This window comes from Bombus affinis, chromosome 10 (assembly GCF_024516045.1).
Source record: "Bombus affinis isolate iyBomAffi1 chromosome 10, iyBomAffi1.2, whole genome shotgun sequence".
Taxonomy (NCBI): Eukaryota; Metazoa; Arthropoda; class Insecta; order Hymenoptera; family Apidae; genus Bombus; species Bombus affinis.
Window position 1 is genome coordinate 10,406,604 of NC_066353.1, and position 21,293 is coordinate 10,427,896.

Sequence of the window (21,293 nt, forward strand, 5' to 3'; positions counted from 1 at the left end):
TGTCAGTGACAAGGTGTATCTAACCTTAAAATGCGATCATCCGTGATAACCAATGTGATTGTACTGTTTGGACTGCATTTGTCGTATTGGTGTTGGAACACGGTAGATGCCAGCGGCGGGGCACTCGATACGAGCTCGAATTTTCAATCTGGTTCAACTGGAAGTTCACATTCCAAAGTCACGGCATTCTCCGCGACACTTACCGATGGATTAGCGCAAGCCGTGGCTCACGAAGCTGGTAATTTTTATTTCTATTATTTAAACTAGACTGCGGATTTTTATGCATTCATGAAAAACTTGAAAATGCAAAAATACACATAATGTGTGTAATATACAAAAATATATGATATACCTACAGTGAAATATTCGTTATAATTTTTGACGGGTAATATAAATCCCTATTTAACTTTTATTTCTTTAATTACATCCATAAAAATCCGCTATCTGTTTTTTTTTCTTGTTGTCTGAACCCTCCAATATGCATAGCCCATGAAAAATATCCTTCATTTATTCTGCAACATATAGTAGCTCACAAAAGTATTCAAATATTTGTAGAAATTTTTTATGAATATATTATATGTGCTATTATATTGAAACATTTAAAGATTTCATTAGCAATATTGTCAGACTATCATGATTATACTGGTAAAGTTTGAGATAAATCTGAAAATATATATAGAAGCTACAAGATATTTTATGAGCCACTGTAAATGCATCGACAGCTTATAGTTTCTGTTGTATTCTGGTGACAAGTTTAATATTTATTTTAATATGTTCAGTCATAATATTGTTAGTTGTATAATTGTTTTCTTGCATAGTCTTGTCTTTATAATGTCAAAAAGAATTATGTGTACAGTTTACATTTTATATGTATATAGTAATATTAGTTTAATTATATAATATATATTATATATATTAAATATATAAGTATAATTATATAAATATAGTAATATTTTTCTGATATTTGAGTTTTTATATGTATTTGAAATTATATATTGATGTAATATACTGCTATTTGTATTATCATATCCATTTTTTTATTATGAAATCAAAAGTAATATTTTTTACATGTATTTCAAAATATATTTTTGAGATATGTTCTTCTTTTTCTTCTGTTATTGTTTATTAATGAAGATAGAAATTAAAAATTTCTCATGTTGTATTATAATCTGAGCTATGAAAATTGGAGGGTTAATTAATGATTAGTTATAAGATACTCCAAATTGCTTTGAAATTAAACCATTAGTTTATATCATTATTTATTGTTTTGTTTCATTAATATTTTGTTTTAATCTTTTGTATGTATGTGTAAATAGGCAGCATGTATATGCATGACTAATATTTAATTTTAGAAAAAAAAAAAAAAAAAAAAAAAAAAAAAAAAAAAAAAAAAAAAAAAGAAAATAGGTTTTGTTTGCCATATCATTTTATTTAAAGGTATTTACAATTACAAAGCTTACTTAAAAAAATAGGCCTTCTTCTTTAATTTAATGATTTTGTTGTTGGCTGTAAAAGAGATACAAATGTGTTTATGATAAAAGCTCATATTGCAGATGATAAATTTCACAAATGATCTAATCATTCAAAGATTAGTCTTGACTCAATAGTAATGAACTATTATTGTAAACTTATTCTATGTCTATTAACAAGATACTTCTTTCTAATTGACATCTCTACATTAATAATAATTGGACAAAAAGCTTCTTACACGTGGTTAACAGGATAATCATAGCCCTAAAGAAAAAAGGCATCTGTAAACAAACTACATGTAATCATAAACACATACAATCAAACGTAGGCTGTTTAATTTATTACAGGTTCCGATACTTGTAACGATGACCTAGCTTGTCTTACACTGGCTTCTCATGATCGACTAGGTTTAGAAGCTATCAAATCACTCCACAGTCAACTAGACGATGATGCCAATGGAAATGTGGATCTTTCAGAGTCAGATGATGTAAATAAATTTTTACTTATAATTCCTTCTACACTATGAGATATAAAAAGCAATTTGTATTCCTTTTAGTTTTTAAGAGAAGAGTTACAATATGAAGCTGGGTATGAAAGGAGACAGAGGGCTTTCCATCATAATGATGATATGCATATTAGTGTTCGAGAACTTTGGGAAGCCTGGCTAAGGTCAGAGGTATTGTCTAAAATATAATTGTTTCTTTAAATAATTTTTATTTTTTTTGATATCTTACTATATTAATAATTTTTTTATAGGTTCATAATTGGACTATAGAACAAACATCAGAATGGTTGGCTTCTAATGTAGATCTTCCACAATATGTTCCTACTTTTATACAACACCGTGTAACTGGTGCTACACTTCCAAGGTCACTTTCTTTATACAGTATATCATCTTGATACTATAGCAATTGTTTTAATAATAAAATATTTATTACTTTATGTATAGATTGGCTGTGAACAATATGCAATACCTAAGTAATGTGTTAGGGATCAAGGATCCCATTCATAAACAAAAAATTGCCTTAAAAGCTATGGATGTAGTTCTTTTTGGGCCACCAAAGGGTAAATAATTATTAAAAGATCATTTTTCTGCTAAAAATTTTTTGACTGGTTTACCATAATTATTTACTATCTTGTTATAGATACTGGACATGGCATCAAAGATTTGGTATTAATAACATTGTTATTCGGAGCGCTTATCGGATGTTGGTATGCATATCAGCAGAAGAAAAATTCACAGAAACATCTCCACAGAATGATGAAGGATATGGAGAGTTTACACAAAGCAGAATTGGCACTGGAGGACTTGCAAGTATGTTTTACTCTTCTTAAAGTCTTAGCAACGCATTAAATCTTAGTTAATGTTATGTTTTACGATTTACAGAAAGAATTGGAGAGGGCACGAATGGAACAAGAAAGTGTAACTACTGAGAAACAAAACTTAGAGAAACGTTTACAAGACGAAAGTGTGGGATTGCATGCTTCTTACTCCGATCTCGAAGTTTCTCAATTAAAGGCGGAAATCGAAGTAAATATCCCATAAATTTTTATATTAAAAATTTAAGGATTAGGTTCCTTTAAAATGTAATTAATTTGGACTTTACAGATGTTAAAAGTTGAATTGCAACGTGCAGAGGGCGAACTCGAAGATAGATGTTGGTCTCCTCCTGCTGGATTGCAACATTGGTTACAATTAACTCACGAAATTGAAAATAAAGCATATACCAAGAAAAAGATATCTGCAGAGAAACAGTTGCAACAAGCACGAGAAGCAGTAAGTGATACATTTTTTTCTCAATTAAATTATTTTTGTATATCATTACGATTCAATTATTTATTATTTAATTGTACGTAATGTTATTTCTAGTGCGAGAAACTGCGAAAAAAACGATCGAGTTTAGTAGGAGCGTTTGTTTCAACTCATGGAAAATCGATCGATGAAGTTGACAAAAGTATAGTTGAGGCAAGAACTGCTCTAAACGAAGTCACCGCAGAATTGCAAGAAAGAGTACATCGTTGGAAGCAAATTGAGCTGCTATGTGGCTTTAATATAATCAATAATAATGGTCTAAGTTATTTAGAAACTGTTCTATACAGAGGAACTCCTAACGGTCGAGGTCTTGGACTCAGAGGTATTTATGTTTATGACGATTTAATAAATTAAAAATGATTTTTGTATTTTAATGTGAATATAAACACATGAAAATTGTCAGTATTTTATTTGTGAATCTTGGTTTAAGTGATGATTGATATTCTTATAAAGTTTCAATTTTCAAAATTTGGATACGATAGATTAACGCGAATAATTGTGCGATTCATGTTTACAGGTCGACTCAGTAGTCAAGATGACTTAGACGACGAAGCAAGTTCAATCTACTCGCCTTCAACATGTGGTGCCGCAGGTAAGCTGGAAACGGACTTCCACGAGCATTTAGATTGATAGTAACAATGCTCAATTTGTAAATACTATTGTAACTTTGATATGATACTTACAATATCTAAATATCTTCTATTCTCTCTTTTTTACGCACGTAGACAATATCTTCGAGATCAATAATTTACTAACTTTTTTCTCGTCTTAATAGTAGTAGTTTGGGTTCTTTCTGTGACATTAATTTCTCTTAATCAAACTTTCGGGTTTCCAGCGTAGGTACTCATGAAAACTAAATTACAATATGTATTTTGCTAACTGTTTAAGAAGTTTGTAACGAAATTACGGATAAGTTATTCTTCGTAAGAATTTCTTATCAAAGATTTTAAAATCAAATTTTTACTAAAATATAAATTTAAAAAATTCACGCGATGCCTTAAGATTCATTTTGATACAAAAAAGTAGTTTTTGCAAATCGTAAATATGAACGTATGCATCTATGATTTCCATGAAAGATGTTACTGGTCCCAGGAAAGCAGATGGCTAATGTCACACATTACGAAGATGTTCTAATGTCATGTTTCTATAAATGTTAGAAAATATTTGAAGAATACAAAAATCTTATAAAAGATTTATGTTTAACATTAAAAACATTAGCGACCTTTTTATGGTCATTTTTTTAAAAATATATTTTTGTACATTGTGAAGTTTGATTATGTTATTGTCTTGCGTCTTTTACATAAAGTGTTGTTTAAATTATGCTATAAATGTTATTGTCTCGTTGTTTTTGTTGAAAAATTTGCTCAAATTGTTTATTATTGCTTATATCATTTTTTGTGCTTTTTCCAAACTAATTCTCGGTTTTATAAAACTTTGTTCAAGAAAAGTACACATGTATATATATTTTTATATGTTTGAATTATTGAATTAACAATTTTAGCTACTCTTTTTGTGATAAGATACAATATTTCTTGATATTCTTTGTTTCTCTTAGGTTATTGTTTGTTTATGTTGTGTTATCATTTGATTCTAGGGGTGGAAGAAACTATACTTAACGGTTCCAAAAAAGATTAAAGAAGCTATATAATCAAACCTTTTTAACACGTTTTTATGCATATTATTGATCCTGCACATTGTATAGAGACTTACTTAAAGTTTAAGAAAGTCATAGTTGTTGAAAAAATTGTTATTGTTATTTATCGAGTAGTTACATATCGATGTAAAAAATTGTTTATTTATATATGTTATCAAGTAATGTGTGACATGAATAATATGTTCGTAATTAAAAGTACATTGTATCAAAAAAATGCTTACGAGCGAAATTTGATTATCTCTGACATGTGACAATGCAATTAGCGTTAAAATAGTATCAGCAGATCTTTCAGTGAAATCCGGTAAAAATTTTTAATGAAGGGATTTGTGTGCAGGAAAAGGGAGGATTGAAAATTGGAATGTTCCCCTTTCCTAATCGAGATTTGTCAAGTTATAACGGCGTGTTAATTATTTAAACAATGACAAGTTTCTTAACTTATTGTTAACGCGTAAGTTTACACACACACACGCGCACACACACACACACACACACACTCTCACATTTTCTCACATACACACACGTATAATTCAAAGAACAGTGTATTGTCAGTACAATTATATGGAGTTGTTTTTTTTACAACTACCTGCTCCTACAGATTATGAAACGTTAGGATAACAATTTGATGAAAGAATAAGACATATTTTTGTACAAAAATTTTCATGATGTGTCGAATGAACGAACGAGGCCAGAATCTTTACGAAGATGTGTATGTGAAAACATCAGTAGCATGTGATATTTTTACGAATAATGTCATTTTTCTTCCACATACAAAATACAAATCTCTTAGTTTTTTTCTTTTCTCGTAAGAAATTTTTATTTAAGTATAAAGGAAATGAAAATCTGAGCCATAAAGAAAATCGAAGAGGTCAGAAATAAATATTAATTTACTTTGAAAAAATTCAGGAAAGAATTTTATACGTTTCTTGAGACGCTATTCTGTGTAATATGTAAGTTTCTTCCTTGAGAAACTAGGGAACATCTACTCAATGACAGCAATGATTAATTCGCTTAATGGTCATTTTGCAAAGGTTAATTTGTGTCGCAACTACGACTTTGATTCTTCGTCTATCCAAGGCATACGATCGTTGGACTGCGAATGTATTTATGAACAAAATTAACAAGTCGTATCGAAAGTCTCATTTAAATTCTAATCACCTACTAAATATCATAACTAGTACTCCAAATATATGTTCTGTATATTCTCGCAGATTTAAATTTCCTCTATGTGCGTATATATCCGCAGTCTAACGATCCAAGCTCGATCAAGTATAATAAGCCTTCTAGTTCGTTCCTTCGTATCTAATAGCAATATATCGAAGGCGACCAAGTGCCAAGCGTGATAACTATCTAATTATCACTTTATTTAATAAGTTCCGATGATCGATCACCTATTATATTACTACACGTAAATATAATATATCGCTTAATCCTATTAAAACGTTAAACCAAAGTAGAAATTTTTCATTTACGATTTCCCCGGTTGTTTCATGAGAATCGACCGATCGTCGATGCGTTTTCTTATTTCGCCAAGAGCACGTTTCAATTTTGCCAGGTCCCGCAGTAATGCGTTGCACAACAATCTTCGTATTAATAGTTCGAATTAAAGGCTAGCACAGCATCCTATCTTAATTCGACGATCGTGTTTACATCGCTGGAAGTGCCATTTTCTTACGTGTCGTGTGCAATTTCAAATTTTTTCCCTATCGCGATTATCGCTCGCTAGCTGATGCTATAATCGACGATTAAATACATCATATCCATGCTGTATTATAATCTGAGCGGAAGATTTCGGTCGTTCAAGATCACTTTACCACGAGGTGGCGTCGTTACTTCCTTCGTCTGATTTCTCGTTTCTGTTCAGCTCTTTAAGATTTAAGAAAGAGCAAAATTGTTTTCTCGATACTCGACTGTCCGTCATACAGATATTTCGTGTAGCAAAAAATGAACTTCCATCAACTTCTGAACACCTATAATTATACCTGAAACTGTAGTACCTATAAGTCTTCAGATCTTTTTGTGGAGCACGCTTAATGATTAAGCAATCAATTACTCGAAATCTTGGAGTAAACATGCTCTAAAATTTTGGGTAATTGCATAATTGTATGTTACAGTATATTTTTTAAGAGTTGGACAATTTTTTGGGTGTATGTTACTAGTATTGGTGTCTTGGAACCTCTTTAGAGATTAAAGAGGTAAATAGTTGAAGAATAAACGCAGAGATCGTCGTTTTATATCAATTGGTGGGAGTAGAGTGGCCTTAAGCGTGGAAATCTTTGGCTGCGGCTAGGGACTAGGAAAAGCTCGAACGATCGAGGATTTCTGGTTCCTAATATGATGCCAAGAAATAAATTTTATTTCCTGGGAGATCCGCATCATGGTTAAGATTAGAATCAATTAAAATTAGATGCGACTATATACGTCCGAGGATTTAACTCGTAGGTGCAACACACGTATTTACACCACGACGCGTAATAAATATATTCTGCAATCGGTTTGATTTCATGCGAAAGACGTGACAATCGAAACGGCTCTTTTCTTCCTTCTATTATAAACTCGAGCATATCAACGGCATTGAGTTATATACGTATATGTATCCGCATATAATGCACATAGGCAAATGTGTACATTATTGTACATTAAGAAACGAGAAGCAGAGGATCTGTACATTGTTTGTCTGACTGTTGCAATGCATACGTTGTGTCTCCCTCTCGACATTTTATTGTGTGCGATTCAAAGGTCGTAATTAATAAATCAAGCAACTTGCGAGAAACCGACGTGCACAAGCCTCGTTTGTATGATCTAAGTTGCGATGAGATGTTTCAAGATGACCAATTACTTAACCGAGTATGTAATTTTAATTTCAATCTTCTCGCTGAGCGACGTTAACTACGCTAGTTCCTGAAATTAAATGATCCGTTCCTGGACTCGTATAAATTTTGCCGTGTTTCTATGAATATTTCAAGTTCCTATCTTGTCCTTCTATTTTTGTCTATTTCGTCTTTCAAATAATCTCGTTAACATTGTACGACTCACGAGTGACGCTTGAATTAAAATTACATATTTGGCACAATGATACGCTGTACCGCAATCTGTACAACAATCTGTATGTGATTGTCTTTGTTACCTGCAAACCGAAGTTTCAAGTTAGACGCTTTAGTATGTTAACTCCTTAGTAGTTTGTAAGTCTTAAATGCTATACATACCTATTGAAATGCGCCAAAAATGTACCAATGAGTTTTATGAATTATTGCTGTTAAAATAACTGAGTCTAGAGAAGTCATTAGAGAATATTTTCTTTAAACAGGAACACAAAGATATCTTTCCCAGTTGAAGCAATAAAGAATTGATGTTTTTCTCTATTTATTGTATTCTTCTGACTTCGTCGTTTTTATATGGAACACTATGAAAATAGAATTTTCAACAAGAAAATCATAAAATGTTCGATTGTCTGTAAAAAGAAAATTTATGAAGGATTTTGTGTGTTTTGTTTTCGCTAGAACAAGGGACCAAGCTGCGTTCTCTGGTAAAGTATGGCATCTGAGGAGCATGTAAAGTCTTCTCAGAATCGATGTGACATGAATTGGAAGAGTCTTCTTAGGAACAAACATAAATTTCATCGCATAGATCCTGAATTTTCATGCATTGCGCTTTTTAAATAACGATTTCCTCGTTATTCTACTAATGTTTGCGAGACAGTAAAGTATCGCGACAAAATTTATATTATTTACTGTGGAATATAAAAGAGTATCATCCATTGTGTTGTTTGTTTCTCTTCTTCCTTCCACAAACTGGATTCTGCATGGAACTAACCTCTGACACTGTTTGCCGAAAGCAGTTCTAACTAATTAGTGCATGAAAATTACAATTGGCCGAATAAAAATAGCATCTACAGTTATTTCAACATATCTTCATCGAAAGACCAATGGTATCAGTAAATCAATATCCCCCAGGCACCAAAGAAACTGATATTGGAACACATTTTTCCAAGAAAATCTCAGTTTCTTTGGTTCCTGACCTACATTAACGTTAATTTGTTCACACATATAACAATTAGTTCTATTCCAATTTCCAATCAGTCTTACTAAAGATTCAAATACACTTTCAGGTTAGTCCATCCATTCTTCATCAACTTTGATGAACCCAATTCCAATACCGAGTAAATAGATCCCTAAAACCTTACATATTTTCAAACAAATTCTTATAATCTTCAAGAATCTGTGATTCTAATGTATCAATCACTCGTACTAAAATCCCCTGCAGAAATAAAAGACTATCATAAAATGAAAAGCCACCGCAGATACATACAAAGCATAACAAAGTTCAATCTTAATCTACAGGTACACTAGACAGCCTAATGTGGAAGGAGTCGTCGGTTCCTCCAGACTCGTCCAGCAGTGAAACCGGGAAGGATACACCACCAGAGAGTAACGTTGTACATTTCACCGTCGGCGATGGACCCGTCGAGCCCGTCAGAGCATCCAGCAAAGAGAAACCCAACATCGTGCGTTCCTACAGTCAAGATACGAGCATGCCTCTCTCCGTCGAGGACAAGACTACCTCATCATTCCTGTCGAAGTCGTCTTATTCGGAGAATTCGTTGGATTCGTCGAGCCAAGATCGATCAGGGCAGCAAAAGATTAGTCCGACGTCCGCGACGACCGCGAGTACCACCAGCATCAACTCCACGACAACGACGAGCACATCGAGCAGCAGCAGGAAAGCGTTGAAGGAACCGCAACAACAGTCAATGGTGGACGACGAGACGTTATCGACGGACTCGAACTCGACCACGGACAACGACGAATCGAAAAAACGACGCCGGAAGATGTTGTTCACGTTCAGGAGGAATAAGACCAAGGTCACGTTATGAAGCCCGCTAGTCAACATAGCATACACTATATATCTGTGTTGTAACGTTATTACTTAACGCTAACTCACCTGCGATCGATTAATTGTGTAATTACGAGCCGCAACGTGCACTTAAAACATGATGGAAACGACTTGTCTCTGCGAACCGGTTGATCATTAATTAGCGATTAGATACTGCCGGTACATATACGTATACGTACATACAGACACACATTATCTGTACACACAAATAGAGGGACAGGTATAGTTTGGTGGAACATCGATGACTTCCCTTCGTTGACCCTTTGGTCTGCATTAAATCGGACGTTGGCATTTAATCTCGCTTCTACACAAGCCCGATGCTATTGAAATTGATTGTACGAGTTTGAGAGCTTCCATCGTGTATTGCTGTATTGCAGAAGGTACGTAGAAAAACAGGGGAAATTAGAAAGTATCGTATGAATTATGGAAATGGTACTTACTCTTAAGTAAACTCTCGATGGAAGAGCATTCAAATACGACTTAGGGATTCGTTACTTAGTCAATCCAGTTTCAGTAGTTTCTCGGTACTGTATGTAATTAGCGTCGAAGCTTCTTGTAATATAAATATCGCAAACAGACGCAGCTACGAACGTTCAAATCTTATTAGATTTTGAGAAACGTAGCTGCCTCTTTGCAATCTGTACATTAATGTATGATACAAGCGTAAGGAAGGGATTTTGTTAAGGAATTGTACAGTATGAGCTTGACGCATAACGAAATTGATTATGCCAGTGTCTGATTAATTATACAATAATAGTAGTGTCACGGTTTAAAGAAGCGTTAGTTAAGTAAGTCTAAGAAAACGAGAAATACACACCTAACGGCCAACGATGGAGAGATAGATAATTCTGAGAGTTAGAAACGATGTTCCGCTCTGCTACTGTCGTGTAGAATGTTTTTAGTGCCCTACTGTGTCTCCTGTTCTGCCAAATCTTCGTTCTGTTCGCAACCAGACACCATCAGGCGACGTCCAATTTAGATAGCTAGATTTTTAAACTCGCGAAATTCTTTAATCACAACAATATTTTGGTTCGGGGATGGGCGATCTTTTCTCTATACCCGTGTACTTCCTTTTCAATTTTTGGTGGTATGGTATACCGACAGCTCTCTGCCTCATTCATTGTAATTTAAATTGAGCTTCTTTTTCGCTGGAACGTTCCTTTAATTTCGCCTTTGTATTCCACTGAATAATATCCAGCAGCTGTTCACTTTTCGATTAGTCTCTCTGAAATAAAAGAATCTCAATTTTAAATATTTATAATAAATATAAATTGTCTTTGGATTAAGTTTTGTAGTAAATTATGATAGTGAAAATTGATCTTTGAACAGCTGCAATGAACACGATATTTTACAATTTCTAACAACGTATTGACCTCTTCTTTGAAGCAGTGGAAATATTTTACTTGGTCCATTCCTATTCTTTCGTGCATTTTCATTCTTAAAATTATTTCGAATGCCAGTAAAACAATGAACGAAGTTCTAGAAAGATTTCATAATCGATTACAATTTATAAAAATGTATGTTCCTCCGATGTTTCTCCATGACGATACTCGGCCTAAGTAATCATTAAGCGAAATCTACTAAGAAAGAAGTTTCTGTCGTATCTGCTTTAACATGTTCTTCACTTTTTGACTATAATTCACGAGTCCAGTATTATAATTCCAACATAGATTTTTATTTAAAGAAAAAGAAAAGCGATCGCTCATTCCTAGATCCATCGTGATTTGTTTCTCTCGCGCAAAAACACGAAATTCTAGCGTACTGAAGCTTTCGTTCCTTTTTTTTTTTGTTTCTTTTTTAATCGATGTACTAGTGGTAGTCGTTAAATGTAAATCTTCTTTCTGTTTTCTTTTCTGCCTTTTATTTTTCGAATTCATTGTTTTTTTTAGGCTCCTACAGTACAGGTCCAGCACAAATTCTTCCTCTTCGCCTTCCTGTTTGATTTCTTAATATACATTTAAACATCGCGATCTCACATACTTTATCATTTTTTATCTTTGCGTTGCTTTTTGCAAATTACGGTTGCCCCCTCTTTCTTCGTATTACGCTGAGTTATTATATCCTTCTTTATCCAAATGTGTCCTCGTTTCTTGAAAAACTTGCGAAATTTAACGACGATATCTTCCGATTTAATCGTGTTCGGTTAAATAGCACGAATATCAGATTCCATTGTTGAATTTTGTATATTTGTAAGGAGCAGAGCTCTGTTCTAAAATAGGCGATAATAAGATAAGAGAATACCTAAAATATCTTTAATTATTAAGTCATCCCACGAGTGAGATAGCGTTTTTAATATTATCTTCTTAAGAACACAAGTATCTCAAATAACAATTGAAAGAGGATTTGGTGTTGATCAGATTTCGAATATCTTCCAAAATATGTGAATTTTGGGTAATTCTCATTTTTTAGAAGTAAAGTTGTTCACCTAACTGCAGTCAACCATAATATTAGTCCCTTGTTTGATAAAATTCATACTTGTGGAATGACATAATAACAAATAATCATAAAGAGATTTAGGACACTCATCCTTCGAGGTTCATGAAGATTTGTAAATAGAATATCGTTGAAAAGCAATAATCATTAAGTCGTCTCTGTTTTTCTTCCTATACATGACTTTACACGATAATGTTTGCAAGTATTACTAGGTTTAACACTACGAATAAAGCTCATGAATCTCAAAGGAGAGAGAGGAAAGGAACTAGCGTAAAAACCGACTTTTGTGCTTGCCTTGTACCATATAGAGAATTTCTAGTTAAAATTATTTGCAGTTTTCCATGAATCATAAAAGAGTACATAAATCGTGGCATTTTATCGTCGCGTTCTTGTTTCAATTTGTGCGTCGTTTATTCTTCTTTTCTCTTTCTTTTTTCAAACGTCTCGTTCATGGTATTGCGACACCTGTTGTACTTCACCTTTTAGTGTTTAGACGATTATGGTCTGCCTGAAATCAATTAGTCGTTCAAGGCCATCGAATAATCTCTATTGTTTCATAAACTTTAGAATTTTATTCATCGCTAAATTTACGTTCATCATTGTAATAGTGGAGAACGCTATTGCACGGATTATCTAGAAATCTGAAAGCTTAGAATATTATTAGTACGGAATGGCAAGCACTATCTAACTCCCTTTGTAACAGCGTTGAGAAATTATCGAGATAAAGGTTTAGCGAGGAGGAAAGGAGGTACGATGATTTATAATTAAGAAAGTGACCTTAAGTGACTGACTGTTTTTGGTCAGACTGTAGAATTAACTTATTATCGCTTCCTCGTCTTCCTTCCTTATCATATTTTTCTCATTTTATGTATGTACACTGTATATGTACGTATATACATTATGTACACACACACACATGCACACACAAGTATGCCGTGTACATATAAACGTAGAAGCTTAAAAGCGGTGAGGCTGGAACTCTCTGAAACTTATACCATGTAAAGAAGGATAGTGCGATAAGATTTAAACTCGGGTATTAAATCGACCATTATCACACGGATATGCGAAGCTATTGTCACAGACAATTTTGATAAGTGTCATCGCCCTCGCGTCGATTAACTTTCCGTGCGCCGGTTTCTCCATGATCGAACAGCAATTCTATCTTGGAAATTTAACTCGAATTCTAATTAGTAAAAGTTACGTTTGTAATTGGCACGTGAAATCGAGAAAATTCGAGAAGCTGGCAACTTGGAAACTTGACAATTTGAAAGTCGCGAATGTCTAGAAAACGAGGAAGATGAAAATTCAAGAGAACCGAGACCACGGAGAGTTCGAATAAACGCTTATTGTCCTTTTTGTTTCATTTGTTCTTCCAAAATGCCTGCACGATTAATCGACCACTTTCGCTTGATCTTCTCTCTTGTGCTACCCGATGTTTTTAATAACGCGCGTTTATTTTGTTGTGCATCTTTATCCGAACCCAAGAGCAGTGGATTTCGTTCGCTATTTTGCGGGTTTTCTACGTGGAATCCCTTCCTTTTGTTTCTCCCTTAATCGTTTCCCTTCTCGCGCGACGCGTATTCCTCTTGTCAGCTTATTATTCCTGATGACGCTTAACTTCGCTCCTCTCCTAACTGGCAAACTGACACATTTGTATCTCAGGGCTAGTCTCAGTTTCTTTTTCCGATCACGACAACGTACTAATTATGAGTACGATCATGAGTGTGTTTTTCGGGGGCATCTTTCTACCTGTAGAGGTATACACATTTGAATAGACATCGCGCGACCCTCTGGACGAGTTACTTAGGGACGTATTATAAGAGAGCGATAGGCGAAGCGATCTGACGTTCAATGGACCAAGTTCGATTAACGTTATGTAGCGTTACGTGAAAAATAAGAAGAGGTATAGTTGCAAGCATCAATAGTTGGAACGTTCTTCTAGGCTCAATCATAGTATTATAGAATAGTAGCATCAGGGAAGATTGTCGTAGTTAAGAATTTAAACAAACTTTTATCTCGAACGAGATATCACAGCTTGCGAGGGCTTCCGTATATGTAAAAATACAGCCGTATAATTGTATCAATTTTAACGTAACACACTGTTTACCAATTATACAAATCTGCCAACTTTATCACAGTAGTATCGTTGTTAAAATGCTTGAGAGAAAATGGTCCAAACTCTATTCAGGATACACTTTTTCGATGTTTAAATATCTAGATAACGAAACTGCTAGGTAAACGTTGCGTTAAATTTCAAAAAGTGTGTATCCGTTGATTTATCTGCAGTCTTCTACAGCAGAAAAGATTTTTCAAAAATACCTTTCTTCTTTAGCTTGTATCCGATTGTTCCACGAAAAGGTTTCATCTTCGAATGAAATCAATTTTCCTATAGGTATACGATGCATTACGTTCGATTAAAAACTTAAGACTGCATTGAATTAATAAGTGAGAAAGTCTTGCAATAAAAATATATAACACGTGTGACACTCGTGTTCCCCAGCAGAACTGAAAAAGAAATATTGTTAATACTTGATGTATAAATCATGTTTCCCTTTGTCGGGGATGCTATGTTCTCCGAATGAAAAGAAACAAGAAAGAAGAAAGAAGCTCACTCCCACGATTTAAGTCGTTGATCAAACCGCGTGACATCTTTATGGTTGTATGATTTATCGTAAGAGCTGATATACGGAATAAAAGCAAAGGTCAATTTTGACTAGTTCTTTGCCACGTTCTTCTTGTGCAAACCGTAAATCGTATTCCCTGCGTGAAACCTGGGAACCTTCCTCGACTGGCAAAAAAAAAAGAAAAAAGATCACAGACCGTCCGAAAAATCGTGTACCGTCCGTGTAAGGCAAGATTCTCTTCTCGTCTGTTGCAATATCGAGCACGATCGTCGAACGATTTATTCGTATGAATTTATAGAATGATAATTGAAAGATGTAATACGGCTGAGTTCGTTGGCTTCTCCTTACAACGTTTCAAGAGACTCGCACGAACTCAGAGTCGTCGAGAACTATGCAGATACATCATCGATCACTGACAATTTCTGTGGGAATAAAATGTGTCAGCTTCGTATTAACGTGTTACTTCGTGATCGACCCATTAAGTACCAGCTTTAAGATGGTTTGCCAGGTTGTGAATATTCTATGTATCATATGTGCCCCTTTCAATAGTCTTCTCGTTCTCTTCGAACTGTTCTATGTAGTTCTTAAGCGAACGTAATATAACGTTAACCATTCCTACAAATAATTAATAGCTGTTGAGAATTCGTAATAACTTGTTGGCTAACTAGTAGCGATTAAAATGATGAGAATATCTTAGAACATTCTTAAAAGCGAAGTACTGTGAATACGTGTACTTTATAGTTAAAAATAAAAGTATGTTATATACACTGACTTATTGTTAGTTTGAGTGGTAGAGTCTGGCTGTTTTTCTCTCTTCGATTTTTCGTCAATTCTTCTGATGTACGTGGTATGCGTGTGTACCACGATGCAAGTGGTAATCTGCAGTCCTTCTTACCTCGTATGATAGCCCAGCAACAATATGTCGGAAAGCGAGCGTTTGAAAAATAATTCGATATAAGTTCCTCAGAAACGATGTTATCTCTTCCCCTGGTGTTCCGTATCAATTAATTTCGTTCGTCCCCTTTTCCTGCGTTTAATATTATTGATATCAAACGAATCGTTTGAAACGAATCGTTTACATTTGTCATTAGCACCGAATTATGGCGATAGAAGTTGTAAAAAATCTAAGGAGCTTCTCATCGTGGTATAAGAGTCGAAATTATCCAAAAAAGCATATAAATTCTGGAACGATCGAATTTAGAAAGAGAAAGAAAGTGGGAAAGAATTTTGAAACAAGTGTAATGAAACGTGACGAAGTCGTTGTCAAAGCTCTAGGGAAAACACAGGTTTCAAGCAACATAACACATACAAATGCTGGTACTTAATGGACCCGTTAAAAGGCCATCGTAGTGCGTAGAATTTCTTAGAACATTTCAGGCCAAAATGTGTTTTATAATTACGAGTGATGTTTATAAAGGACAGTTTTTAAGATTGTGTATATCTCGTTATATGTTATATCGCTTGATACTGAAATCTGACTCCAGTTTACTAATTATCGGTAGAGACGAAGAGTGAACGATAGAATGCAAGAGATGCGAAAAGGAAGAATACGTGTATAGTTCAAAGGTACGCGTTACTTCATAAGTTACATATACTACCAGTTGAAAATATGAGACTTAAACTGTACATTATGCTTAGCCTCTATATCCTGTCTTCATTGACATAATTCTTCGAAAGGGAATGACCTGCAACTGCTTTAGAGTTCTTGATCCGCTTCTTCGTAATTTTATAAATCAAACACTTCTTGGTCTTAATGGATTTTAAAATATTTATAAAATACAATTCTGTGAAGTAACTACTTTTTACATATTAAAAGATCCCATCAGAACACATATTTTAACGTTTTCAATATTTAAATAAAGTACCTGAAATGTATACCAAGATAATTTACCGTTATAAAGCAATAATTAAATGTTCATTAAAGATTAATATTTAGGATATTAATTGATGTGACGTTTCATTTTTACCCTTGTACCATAAAGTATGACAATAATTCGATTTAACAATAATTCGACTTAAAGTCACATGTTTTCAGCTGGCGAGATATTTACGCGCCGGCGCGGGAAGCGCGGGCTATTCGAACTTGGATTTATTTTACATAAACATGTAAATTATTCCTACTATGTTACTATTATATTGTTCGCCTGTTTTAATGGCGAGATAGGTCTTCCTTGTAACGTGATAGAGAAATTTTTCAAAAATAAAGAAATTTCATAAAAGCTCCTAGCTAATTTCAGTTTCTTCTTTTCTTTTTTTAGTCTTATTGAATCTTCTCTCTCTCTCTCTCTCTCTCTCTTTTTCCAGGGTAACACAATGCAACAACTCAGTTTGTCGTAATGCGCTATTTTATTAGAAAAACGTTATTAAATAGTTTGGACCGGACACACACACAAAACATGTTTTCCATCGGTGTTACACCAATGTTGACTGCCGACAAAATTAGACATGGTTGCAGCAAATTAGAATTTGTAGCCTTCTGTGGCTTAGGTTCATACAGTTTATACAGTTCAAGATTTTCAGATGTAAATTCTGGTTTTTTTCGGAAACAATATTTTAAAGTCTATAGTCCAAATAGTTTTATCAGGTTACAGTGATCAAGTGTGTTGTTTTTTTTTCTTACGAATAATTATTTTATATATAATGTATAATACAATATACATAAGATTATTTTATAATTTTTTTATTAATTTCTACTCTTTCTTTCTTAAGTTTTATTAAAAGTTTAAAAGGTACTGCCTATTTGATAAAACTGGATGTAACTATAGAATATCCTTCCAAAAAGGCAAGAATTACAATCTGAAGGTCTCAAACGGCATTAAACATAGAAACAATCGCGCGAAGAACGAAATAACGCACTCATCAACAATTAAGTCCGGTAACTAATACTAGCGAATATCTTTGTCATTAATTTAAAACCATGTATAAACATCTGCACACGCCGTAACGATCTTATAATAGTCTTTAGGCTAGAATGGTCTAACTGTGACCTAACGATCAACTAACTATAACTGCACAAATTTATGGTCGTTCATCTTTGTGATTAACGATCACAGCAATGGATACATTGGCCTCAAGTTAGTCTATAAATTCTCAAATAATTATATACTGCTACATGACTCAGGCTAAAATCAATTTTCTTGCCCTACAAGGATGTTTTTACATAAAAAAGATTTATTCATTGAGTACATTAAAATTTCAATGTACTCTAACTTATTTGAGAATTTATCGACCAACTTGGATATTAACAAATAAATTAATCGTTAGATATTTCGTCACTGGTATCATGATACTTGATTAGAAATCGTATTACGTGTTCAGATTTTCAACTAGAAATCCAGAATTGTAGGACAAATTGTATAAACGATCAGTCTTATGAAAACACAAGCATACTTATTAACAATCGAACAATGGATTTGAAATACTGATTCCGCGATAAACAGATTTTCTTTTGAACAACGAATAAAGAAGCATTCGAGTTCCTATTGAGTCGAATAATTTTCCACAAAGAAAAAAAAAAAAAAGAAAAAAGAGAAGAAGAAAGAATACTGTGTGCCCTATTTTTAAGTTATCAATAAATAGTTCAACGCTCTAATTTTAATTGAAAACTATAGTAGAACGTTGAGTTCATCGTCATGGATTTGAAGTTACAATTCTTCTTATGGTAGAAGACCCAATGAAATTGACACGTTTCTCCATATGTTTGAATTCTTCTGTCAAATTAAATTAAATAAACACGTTGCCTGTCTTGGAAATTTTTTTTGGTGAAACTTTATAATACGTGATAAATTTTCAGATTACACTTATACATAGAAATAAATATTACATATGAAAAATAGTATAGCAAATTCTTTGCTGTTGTATTTTTATTTTCTTTTTATATTGATATAAACGAAATATCATTTTATGAAATGTTCGTAAAAAGTATAAAATTCCTTTGACAGTCAACATGTTAAAAATCCTTGGCAGTATTTTACGAATATGACTATTGTATTCACCAGTTGCACTTGGTGCAATTGCCTATGTGCACGTGTAACGGACGGTCAATAAACGTAGATCGATCCTGTTTCTTCCACTAGTCCAAACGATCTACATCGTTCGCTCTTCTACTGAAATTAGCATAAATAATTGTATGAAGAGAATAAAAGTATAGTTATATTCTTCCTCTTTCAACGTCTTGCAGATTCTTCAATACAAAAGACTCCTTACCAAAGAAACAATCCAGAAGAAAACAAAAAATAAAGACGTAATATTTTTTAAACAACATTATATATATGCGTATATTACAAACAACGTATTTAATCACAAACGTTGAAAGAAGAATCTCTACTAAATTGTCAATTTTTTCTTCGCTCAAATCACCTCAAACATGCAACAACGAGAATCGTCAATGTACGGAGTGATTCTCTCCTTCCTCACATACCTCTTAGAGAACACTTAATACTGAAACCGTTCGGGAGCAACGTGACCCATGTCTTTACTCTATTACAACCAACTATAATCTCTAATAAACTGAAGTGTGTGTAAGATCGTTCAATTTTGCGGCGTATTGTCGTCATCTTGCTGGTCACTGGTCTCTGCCGCGGAGGGTATGGTTGCGAGGAGCCTGACGGCTAATCTACTTGGTGATCCGGGTGGTTCAGGCTCCTGGATGGCCAGCTGACGGGTAAGTCGTGGCTTTGACCTAGTTGGTCTGGGCGTGTTCCTCGCATTAATCTCTAAAGATGCACTAGACCTTGAAATTCTCCAGGTGCTGGTGCTGGCAGTAGTAGCGGAACCGGAGGAATCGTTTCTGGAGGAACTGAGGTTCGATTCTTGCGACGGTTTCCTGGTGATCAACCACGAAGAAGCTCTTCGTTTAGGATCTAATAACCTCAATGGAATACCGCAATGATGAGTTTGTCTCCAGGAATCCGATCTAGACGAAGAAAAATTTTCACTGGAGGACACCGACGAGGCTCGTTTATGCTGCTTCTGTTGGATCTCCGCGATCTGATAAGCGTACTGGTCGCTACGTGCGTGTCTAGGCCTGGTGTCCCTGGCACATGGCCACAGTATCCTGGTGCCCCATCGTCGATAACCAGAACACTGGCTAGTTTCAAGTAATCTTGAATTACAGGCGCACGGTGCCTGATTCTCTCGCGACGACCTATCTACCAGGCTATTCGTATTTACAGGGGTCTGCCTGTTGCTGAAGTTGGAGCTATGCCGGCATCTGCCGATCCCCCTGGTCACCCTGGACTCCTCGATCGCCTTGCAAATAAGTACGCAATCTTTCTTGAACTGTTTGGTCAAGATGGCGTATAAAAACGGGTTACAACAGGAGTTTAATGGCAGTACGAACACGGCGAATACTTTCGCCTGTTCGAGCGACACCAGCTGCAACCCAAACGTGGCAGTCAGCGAGAAGAACGCTATGGGGGACCAGCAGAGGAAGTCGGTGAACACCAGCAGAGCCATCCGCTTAGCGATTCGAGAATCATTTGAGTTCCACGCTTGGGAGCCTCTGATCGCGCAATACATCTTCAGATAGCATCCCATTAATATGAGAAACGCAACGCCATTGATCAGCATGAGAAAGATCACGTACGCCAACGCCGCGTTTCCATTGGTCTCGAATGGTAAGCATATAGCGAACTTTCTATAATCTGATACACCGACTAGGGGTAAACTTGCCATCGACAGAGCAAAACCCCAGCCAGCAGTCATTATATAACCAGCGTGTTTGAGGGAAAGTCTCTTGTTCAGGTGCATGGCATGTGTTATGGCGTAGTTCCTTTCTAGAGTAATAACTGCTAACGTATACACGCTCAACTCAGAACTGAGAACACCTAGAAAGCCGGCTAACTGGCATCCAGCGGAAGTTTGCCATGGTATGGCATACATTCGGAATTCTCCTAGGGTAGAAGCGTCCACCACCGCCAAAAGACCTAAAATTGTAACATATATATTTGAAACTATAAATTTGAATAGAAGAAGAAGATAGCGTAGAAGTAATAAGCTACACAGATGGCGTAGTAAAGAGATACTATACACAGTGACCTTAAGTAGAAAATGATTTTACGTCATAGAACGATATTTTTACATTCTTTACAGTATTTTTTTTTTTTTTTTTTTTTTTGTAGTCGAACCTAGATAAATGCCCATAAAAAAGTCTGCTGCTGCAAGGTTGCAAACGAGAAATCGTGGGACATCCATCTTGCTCCTGGAGAATATTAACACGAACACTACAGTTCCATTCCCAAGCATGGCGAGCAGAAATACTACCCATACACCACAACGTAGAGTCCACCAGTCGAAGAGATCCTGGCAGGGTAGAAAAGGACCTGTAAATCGCGAAATATTTCAGACTTTTTCAAATACTGTGATTAAAAAGTTCTCGAATGTTTGAAAAGAAGCTTGTGATAGAATT

The 21,293-nt window shown here is 34.7% G+C and overlaps 2 protein-coding genes and 1 long non-coding RNA gene across 23 annotated transcripts in view; 2 read left to right on the forward strand and 1 right to left on the reverse strand.

The window, feature by feature from the left end:
• The first annotated feature begins 22 nt into the window (after positions 1–22).
• On the forward strand, positions 23–15,655 carry LOC126920842 (stromal interaction molecule homolog). 4 transcript variants are annotated; one of them, XM_050731655.1, is made up of 11 exons: positions 23–238; positions 1,818–1,957; positions 2,027–2,146; positions 2,227–2,339; positions 2,420–2,535; positions 2,616–2,785; positions 2,858–3,001; positions 3,080–3,247; positions 3,341–3,605; positions 3,801–3,875; positions 9,275–15,655. In XM_050731655.1, exons 1-11 carry the CDS (start codon positions 31–33, stop codon positions 9,805–9,807), a joined length of 2,052 nt encoding a protein of 683 aa, XP_050587612.1. In that variant the 5' UTR covers positions 23–30; the 3' UTR covers positions 9,808–15,655. The 4 variants fall into 4 exon arrangements, with proteins under 4 accessions (XP_050587612.1, XP_050587613.1, XP_050587614.1 ...); XM_050731656.1 differs by having other exon boundaries at positions 27–238; positions 1,878–1,957; XM_050731657.1 differs by lacking the exon at positions 9,275–15,655 and adding an exon at positions 8,435–8,691 and having other exon boundaries at positions 27–238.
• The window catches only part of LOC126920832 (lutropin-choriogonadotropic hormone receptor), a 46,636-nt gene continuing 36,947 nt past the window's right edge, over positions 11,605–21,293 (reverse strand). For 10 of the 18 annotated variants that reach the window (XM_050731621.1, XM_050731622.1, XM_050731623.1 and 7 more), the window contains 2 exons: positions 21,013–21,207; positions 11,605–20,811 (listed from right to left, as the gene is read on the reverse strand). In XM_050731621.1, the coding sequence (XP_050587578.1) occupies positions 19,415–20,811; positions 21,013–21,207 (1,592 nt within the window). In that variant the 3' untranslated portion in view covers positions 11,605–19,414. The remainder of the gene's footprint in view (positions 20,812–21,012; positions 21,208–21,293) is intronic. The other 8 variants (XR_007712118.1, XR_007712119.1, XR_007712121.1 and 5 more) reach the window with 8 other exon arrangements.
• LOC126920889 (uncharacterized) lies at positions 20,355–21,098 on the forward strand. The gene is made up of 2 exons (XR_007712139.1): positions 20,355–20,502; positions 20,630–21,098. It is a non-coding gene; the product is annotated as an uncharacterized LOC126920889 (long non-coding RNA).

What these genes read in the sequence shown, in the direction of transcription:
- LOC126920842 (XM_050731655.1), top strand. Translation starts at nt 31, where the DNA reads ATGCGATCATCCGTGATAACCAATGTGATTGTACTGTTTGGACTGCAT. An exon ending in AAGCCTGGCTAAGGTCAGAG is followed by an intron (nt 2,147 to 2,226) that starts GTATTGTCTAAA and finishes ATTTTTTTATAG; the next exon opens with GTTCATAATTGGACTATAGA. An exon ending in AATTAAAGGCGGAAATCGAA is followed by an intron (nt 3,002 to 3,079) that starts GTAAATATCCCA and finishes TGGACTTTACAG; the next exon opens with ATGTTAAAAGTTGAATTGCA.